The 8,677-nt window shown below is 40.7% G+C and overlaps 1 protein-coding gene across 1 annotated transcript in view; it reads left to right on the plus strand.

Moving 5' to 3' along the window:
- LOC134467461 (inactive all-trans-retinol 13,14-reductase-like) overlaps positions 1-4,381 on the plus strand; it is an 8,424-nt gene extending 4,043 nt beyond the window's left edge. Inside the window, exons 6-11 of the mRNA XM_063221335.1 lie at positions 695-814; positions 1,620-1,758; positions 2,588-2,697; positions 3,128-3,288; positions 3,427-3,577; positions 3,841-4,381. Coding sequence (XP_063077405.1) covers positions 695-814; positions 1,620-1,758; positions 2,588-2,697; positions 3,128-3,288; positions 3,427-3,577; positions 3,841-4,007 — 848 coding nt within the window. The 3' untranslated portion in view covers positions 4,008-4,381. The remainder of the gene's footprint in view (positions 1-694; positions 815-1,619; positions 1,759-2,587; positions 2,698-3,127; positions 3,289-3,426; positions 3,578-3,840) is intronic.
- Positions 4,382-8,677: the final 4,296 nt, after the last annotated feature.

Raw genomic sequence — 8,677 nt, forward strand, 5'->3', positions numbered from 1 at the left:
ATTAGCAGTGTCAAATTAGCACCCGTCAACTGTTAATTCGGTTGACTGGTGGTCACTGAACATCTTTGGGGGGACAAAGTGATCCTCGGTCTGAAAAAGTTTGAGAATCACTGCTATACGTGTACTGTATGCCATGTGTCATTTATGTTTCAGTATGTGTTACATTTCATCATGTACAGTATGTATGGTTTTAATTATATATGAAGAGCTCTTTTCCAAAATGAGATATATCCATTTTATAGAATGTTGGGGAATTTACATTTTTGTATTGGGCATTCCATTGAAATGCATTGCAAAATGCATTTTTATAGAGGTTTTAAAGTATGTTCCCAAAATATTTGAATGGCAAGAATTCACACATAGATGATAGGACACCTTAACAGTCAATTCCAATATTAATATGCAAAAAGTCAAAAATGGTGGATATAGCGTTTTGAAAAAGTGCTCTTCATATATGGTCATACAACACCTGTCCTCTATGATACACATTATGTGTTATATTTCATTATGTTTATAAAATAGGCCTTCTAGTTAAAGGGGAGTAGAGTTGCCCACAGACTTGTGGGGTACTATACTAGCTACCATTACATACGCCATATGTGACCATGTGTGTCATTTATGATTTGGTATGTGCTCATATTGCATGATGGAATGCTTATATGGCACGTCTGATTGGTGGCTTGTGATTGGTCAGGTGTGGTGGTGAGGAAAGGCCAGGAGGAAGTGGAGGTGAGAGCTAAAATGGTGATCTCCAACTGCGGCGTGTTCAACACCTTCAACAGGCTCCTGCCCCCAGAGGTCGTCATAAAGCCTGGTGAGTCCCGCCTATTACATTACATTACATTACATTACATTACATTACAGAAAGATAAAATTAAACAAAGCATTAGTTGTTATCAAGTTATAAAAACAAAGGTAGCCTACTAGCCTGGCTATCGCACATTTTAGAATTTTTGTCTCAAACAACATTCATGAGCAGACTTCTTGGTCTTCATCACACCTCCTTTATCTTGTGACGAAGACATATGGTCCAAATGTGTCCCGTTTTAGAGATAATGCTAGGTGAAATTTGCAGTAACTACAATATCCGACCTAATACCAAGGCTTTGAAGGCATTTTTCTCATTTTCAATGTTAGCATAGTTACTGCACTTTGCCTTTGTAGGGCAGGATGAACCTTCGAGCATCAGGGTAGTCATGAGCTGGTTGTGAATCAACCTCATCATACCCTGCAATTCAAAACAACCCCAACAGGATTCTGCATCCTGACATTAGCAACCTGGTCGCGACTGCTTGCCCACGTCATTACGTCAGTCATGGGCTAGGGTTTTATGTGGGCCTAGCCTTGGGTTAGGGTTCATCGTGACTGAAGACCACAAACACTTGTCATGTACAGTAGATCACACTAATATTTTATGTTGCTTGGACCCTGCAATTTAGTGAACCAGTCAACCCTCAGAATCAAAGACCCCAAAGCTCAAATCATGTACCGTCTTTTTCGTTCTATTCCATTCTGTTCTATTCGATTCCATTCTGTATAAAAATGATGAAAGAACCTGCTATTCATGCCTCAGCTTAGGTTTCTCTTTGTTTATTACTTTTTGGTTTGTTTACGTATAGATATCCAGGAGCGTGCAAACCTCCTGAAGCCAGGTAAGGGATGTTTGCTCACCTTCTGTGGGTTTGATGCCACTCCAGAGGAGCTTGGACTTGGCCAGGCCACCAACTGGTTCTACAAGGACAACGACATGGACCAGATGTGAGTGCATCAATATTACATCCTTGGCTCATATGGTACCTCACACTCAGAGCACAATGTTACATAACCTTGTCCTTGACCTGAAATGGTCCAATTACGCGTTTAGAGCCAGCAATCTCCAAATTGACTTGTTTGTCATGTTTGCTATGTTTACTGTGATTGCTGAAAGTGCAGTATGTGTTGCGTTAGATAACTTCTACAGCCTCACCGCAGAAATACACCTACAGCAACAAGAGCGAGGCGAGCGACGGAAGTAATTGACTTTGTATTGAGTCGCGCGACAAAAGCGATTCTGGAGACTAGAGCGATTTGTGCGACGAGCGCGACAGTTTGAAGTTGAAATCCTTTCAACTTTCTATGACGCGGTTCGGCGACAAGCCGCGACAGCCAATGACTGTATAGAGGTCAGTGACCACAGTCAATGGGAATGCTTGAATGCTTTGCCTTCTGCCTGTACGGACATACTCTAGTCTCTTCAATCGCTCGTATCGCTTGCTACTGCACTCTGTCGCTTGAATCGCATCGCGCCTGGTCTATTTGTGCAGTCACAGTGTACAACTTTCCACCAGTGGAACGCTGTGATCATTGTTAAAAGACAATACTTGTTAGTCCTACACTACTACAACATTACACCAAGCATTTAGTAATACATGTAGATTAGAACTTGGTCATTGCCATTCTGTGTACTTGGTCATTGCTATCGTGTGTGTGAATAACTTCTTACACAAACTGAATGAATTTGTGATTGTGTGTGTTAGGTTAGATAACGTCTCTACCAATTGTTTGTCAGGTTGGATAATGTAAGGAAATGTAATTTCTTTTGTGTCAGGATGGATACCTTCTTCAGCCTGAGCAAAGACGACGCCCCAGAGAACATCCCCATGATGTACTTCACCCTCCCCTCTGCCAAAGACACCACCGCCAAGATCAGACACCCAGGTGTGTGTGTGTGTGTGTGTGTGTGTGTGTGTGTGTGTGTGTGTCTGTGTGTGTGTCCGTGTGTCCGTGTGTGTGTGTGTGTGTGTGTCCGTGTGTGTGTGTGTGTGTGTGTGTGCGTGTGTGTGTGAACATTGTAAAAATTTGAATGTTCCTCCAAGAACCCTCAACTGGTTCGTGGTGGAACCCAAAAGTTCTGAGGACCTGCAGAGGATCTCTGAAAAGCCTAAACATTCTTGAACAAACCTCAAAGTTCCTAGAAGAGCACTGAAGAATTCTTCAGTTCTTTCATCAGTTTGCCAATGTGGAGGATCCCCACAGTAGAATACTGTGTGTGTGTGTGTGTGTGTTCCCTGCAGAAAAAGTGGGGAACCACTGACCTAGAGTACAGTACACACACCTTACACCCTCTCCTTGTTGCTCCCCTGGGCAGGTAAGACCTCCATGATCATGGTGACCTACGTGAACTCTGACTGGTTTGACGAGTGGAATGTCGACAGTACGAGAGGAGACGACTACATGGCGTACAAGATGAGATTCGCCAACAACATGTTTGACTGGGCCTGCCAACAGTTCCCCAAGCTCAGAGAGAAGGTAAAAACAGACACAAGCAGAAACACACACACACACACACACATACATACATATGTATGCTTGTGTGCCATACTTATGCCATACCTTATCATATTCATGTCTTAACACAGCTATTCTGTGTTTGTGTGTGTATCTCAGCTGGTGTACCAGGAGGTGTCCACCCCTCTGTCTACTTACACCGGTGCTCATCTGGGAGCCATGTACTCGGCCGAGACCCTGGACAAATATGACCCCATATCCATGGCCAAGAACCGCTGCGACACACCAATCAAGAACCTCTACATCTCAGGTAAGAGGATCTCTCTCTCTCTCTCTCTCTCTCTCATTCTCTCTCTCTCTCTCTCTCTCTCTCTCTCTCTCTCTCTCTCTCTCTCTCTCTGCTTGTGTGTGTGTAGGTGTATGTGTATGTCTTTGTAGTGTGTGAACTGGTGTCCATATGTTTATGCATTCATATATTGTGTAGCATCATATGTCTAAGACTTGGGGCAGCAAAGCAGACTTGAATATAACATATTTCATGTGTGTGTGTGTGTGTGTGTGTGTTTCCTGCAGGTCAGGACGTGTTCAGCAGTGGTGTTGCTGGGGAGCTGCAAGGGGGTCTGCTGTGTGCCTCCACCGTGCTGAACCGCAACATCTATGCCCACCTGCACCTCATGAAGAAGAGTCTCAAGAGGGCCAAGGCCAAGGAGAATGCACGATTGGCTAAGAAACTGCAGTGAGGACATCCAATTGGCCAAGAAACTGCAGTGAGAACACCCAATAGGCTGATTGTGGTGAGAACACCTGATTGGGCAAGACATTACGGAAAGAGTACCCCACTGGCCAACATACTACAGTGATAATGGGTTAGTTCGTGATGAAGCTGTGATGCTTTTGCTATGTCCAAAAACACATTGTTTGTATTAGTTTTTAGTGTGCAGCATGTAATCTGGGATCTTCTACAGTATTTCATATGGGATCTTTCTATGGTATATATACTGCTTCTGGATGGGATTAGGCTGTGGAAGAATTTGGTATTTTTTATTACTGTATTCTATGCCATTGTTTTCATTTTTGATTCTGAACCGTTACGTTCACTATGTATTAGGCTACATTGTTCATGACTACATTGTTCATGACCAATGTCAATGTGTTAAATGTGTACAATGTGTACAATGTTAAATATTCAATATTAAAGATCGATTGAAAATACTTTTTTCTGAAAAGTCGTTTTTTTAGTCAAGCAAGAACATTCATACACATAAACATGACTCTTCATAAGAGCATTACTCGTCTTCTTTGGCTGTTGTCTTGTCTGTGATATCACAATAAAAATCATGTTTGGTCCAAGTATTGGATATCCATTGAAACCAGGCAATAATCCTTATTATGTAATAATCATGTCGTTTTTTTCCCTACAATGCATACTCACGAAAAATGCTAAATGTGCCTAGGTATTGATCAGCGGAGCATATACAGTCCCAGAAAAAGTTTGTACACCCTTTGAAATTTCTTACATTTCTGTCAAAATTGATCATAAAACATGGTCTGATCTTCCCGGAAATCTCAAGAAGGAACAATCAGAGTCTGCTTTAATTAATTCCACCCAAACATTTACATGTTATCATATTTTTATTGGTCATAAGGCCATAACATTCACAGGATAGCAGGGCATAAGTAAGTACACCCTTGCATTAAGTAGGTTTTAACCCTCAGTCAGTTGCAATATCATCAACCGGACTTGTCCTGTAGTTGCAGATCATATTAACAAAACAATCTGTTTGTATCTTGTCTCCCTCTTCTTTAGAGAACTGCCTCTCATCAGCAAGGTTTGTGGGATGTCTGGAGTGCATAGCTTTCTTGACTTCATGCCATATAATCTCAATTGTTTTTGTCAGGGCTTTGACTGGGCTATTTCAGAATGTGTATTTCATTATTATGAAGCCATTCTAAAGTCGATTTGCTTCTAAAGTATGGGTTGTTGTCACATTTCAGGACCCATACTCTTGTGTGCTTCAACTGTGTGACAGACTTCCTCACGTTTGTTTCTGTAAAATATCACAATAAACTTGAGTTCATTGTTCCACTGATAATAGTAAACTGTCAAGGGCCTGAGGCAGCAAGGTAGCCGCATATAATGATGCTCCCGCCACCATACTCAGAAGAGGAGATGTAACCAAGAATAGCTAAAAATGGGATTCATTCTGACAATCTAAAATGAATGGGGTTTCTGTCCAAAAAAATATTGCTGCACCTTTGAGGTTTGCGAAAAAGCATTTATATGCTTCATAGAATTACTGCAAAATATTCTGTAGACCAACGTTGAAACCAAAGTTGAATTGTTCAGGGGAACACACAATGTCATGTTTGGAGGAGAACTGGAGAACCACACCTTCACCAAAACATCATCTCCACCTTTGAGTATGGTGGCGGGAGCATCATTATATGCGGCTACCTTGCTGCCTCAGGCCCTTGACAGTTTACTATTATCAGTGGAACAATGAACTCAGAAGTTTAGCGAGATATTTTACAGAAAAAAAGGGAGGTAGTCTGTCACACAGTTGAAGCACACAAGAGGATGGGTGCTGAAATGTGACAACAACCCATACTTTAGAAGCAAATCGACTTTAGAATAGCTTCATAATAATGAAATACACATTCTGGAATAGCCCAGTCAAAGCCCTGACAAAAAACAATTGAGATTATATGGCATGAAGTCAAGAAAGCTATGCACTCCAGACATCCCACAAACCTTGCTGACGAGAGGCGGTTTTCTAAAGAAGAGGGAGACCAGATACATCCAGATTGTTTTGTTAATCTGATCTGCAACTACAGGAAACATCTGGTTGAGGTTATTGCGACTAACTTGGGGTTAAAACCTATTGAATGCAAGGGCGTACTTACTTATGCCTTGCTGTCCTGTGAATGTTTACATCTTATGGCCAATGAAAATATGAAAACTTGTAAATCTTTGGGTTGAATTAGTTAAAGCAGACTCTGGTTGTTTCTTCTTGTGATTTCCGGGAAGATCAGACCATGTTTTATGACCAATTTTGACAGAAAGGTAAGAAATTTCCAAGGGTGTACAAACTTTTTCCTGGGACTGTACATGGATTTCTAAATTTTGTTCATAACCTGACTGCGCAAACCTAGCTGCGCACAACTCAACCTCTGATTGTTGGAAACCGCTGTCGGTCAAAAAAATAGCTCACGTGGTTGGCTGCGAGTGTCTTGCCCCTCCTCATAACATCGTGTTGATAAACAGTGAGAACCCATGTATAGTAGTGCATGATCAGAAAGTGACATCACTGTCATTAGCATCAGTAATATTGTTAGCATAATTGCCTGGTTTAAATTTGTATCCAACAATTGGGCCCCAGCTGATTGTTATTCTGATATCACAGACCGCAGTGAAAGAAGACAAAGAGTAGAGATGCTGCTAGATAGACTGTGTGAGTTCATTTATACCACAGAAACCATTTTGTTTCACACCCACCTGTATACAGAGTACTGATCTATGAATATGTGCCTTGAGAGAAAACTGTTGAATCATACAAAAAAGTATAGTTCAACAATATTTCTAGGGATTTATTGATGCCTGTAAGGCATTTGACAGAGCGAATCATTATAAGCTCTTCGCTAAACTCATACTCAGGGGTGTACATGGATACATCATACATGTTCTGATTTAATGGTAATCAACATACAGTATGCAGGTGAAACGGGAAACAGTCTATCTACTTTCCGTGTAGCCAATGGAGTTAGACAAGAGAGACTTCTATCTCTGGCACTGTTCAACCTTTACATGGACAACCTCTCCAAACAACTGGCGAGATGTAATATAGGATGTCTGATAAGGAACACGGTTTTAAACCATTTGATGTCTGCCGAAAATCTGGCTATTATGTCCCCCGGCACGGTTGGGTTTTAGCAGCTCCTGAATGTGTGTTCTGATTATGGGGTTGATTTTGATGTACAGTACAATGCAAAAAGAGTGCTGTGTTGACATGTAGAGCAAAGGAGGACCATTATATTAAGTTCTCTTATCAACGTTTTACCTGTCAGGGCACTCAATATATGTATCAAGCAGTACAAGATATCTTGAGCACATTATCACTGACGAGTTGGAAGATGATGCTGACATGTACAGACAGAGACAAATGTTGTATGTCCAAGCATGTTGGTAAGAAATGTTTTGTTCTGATGATGTAAAGGTAAGCTTGTTTTATGCCTACTGTACTCCCAGCTACAAAACAGAGACCCTGCGTAAGTAGTATAATTATTGTTTGAGGATATTACTGAAAAAGCCTAGGAGTTGCATTGCTAGTACACAATTTTGTGACTCAGGACTAAGTACTTCACAGGCTCTTGAGGAACCTAATGTGTAAGGTCGTGTATCGTCTGGTTAAGTCTCAAAGCTGTATTATAAGGATTCTCACAAGCCCAGATGCAGCATTGTCAGATATCAAATATGTGGAAGCACTGGTATGGCCGCCTTTTATGACTGCCATGACTTGTACATGCTTGTGCATAATTGCTTGTGTTTTCCTTCTTTTTTTACTGTCTATTTTATGTATATGTTTTATGTCCTCCTATTGGGCTAGAGTCTGTAATACATTATATATATATATAATGTTTATGAACAGTCGTGTATATGTGTGAATGTTATTGCCTGATGTGATGACTAAAAATGTCTTTTCAGGGAAAAAAAAGTCTGTTCAGGATATCTTTAATATTATCCTTTAATATTAACCTTCCACCTATACAGAACACCATAAACAACAAAACACAGAAAACCATAAACAACAGGTATATGATACATGATACATACATAGAGAACTTAGAAGTTCAAATTCAAAAATAAAAACTATGGCATATAATACAGAAATAAAAACCTAACAAGTTCTTCCAAAGCTTAATCCCTTCAAGGGGCAGTACACTGTAAAATTAAGTTGTCTTCAACTCAAATTGTCAAGGCAACTTACTGCACAGCATTTTTAAGATATACAGTATGCCTCAACTTAAATCACTAGGTTTTATTGGACATTAGGAGTCCTGTGATTACTAAGTTGAGTCAACTGGCTTTACAAGGTTTTGCCAACTAAGTGTTTGAAGTTAGGTTATTCAACCAACCTTACAAGGTTACACCAACTAAGACATTTAAGTTAGAGTATCCATTCAACTAACCTTATGAGGTTGCATCAACTAGTGTAAGTGTTTGAAGTCACCCATTTAATCCATTTCTAATTTTCACTTGTGTTACTACGGGGGCTTAAGACAGCACAAAAACAGCACAAACAAATCTGCAATAAATAATAAAGCACTCTATGCAAGCCGTGTTGCCAGCATTGCCGACAGCCAGCCAGCCAGCCAGCCAGCTAGCAAGCACGCAAGCCAGCAATCTCAAAAT

The sequence above is a fragment of the Engraulis encrasicolus genome, chromosome 17, assembly GCF_034702125.1.
Source record: "Engraulis encrasicolus isolate BLACKSEA-1 chromosome 17, IST_EnEncr_1.0, whole genome shotgun sequence".
NCBI lineage: Eukaryota > Metazoa > Chordata > Actinopteri > Clupeiformes > Engraulidae > Engraulis > Engraulis encrasicolus.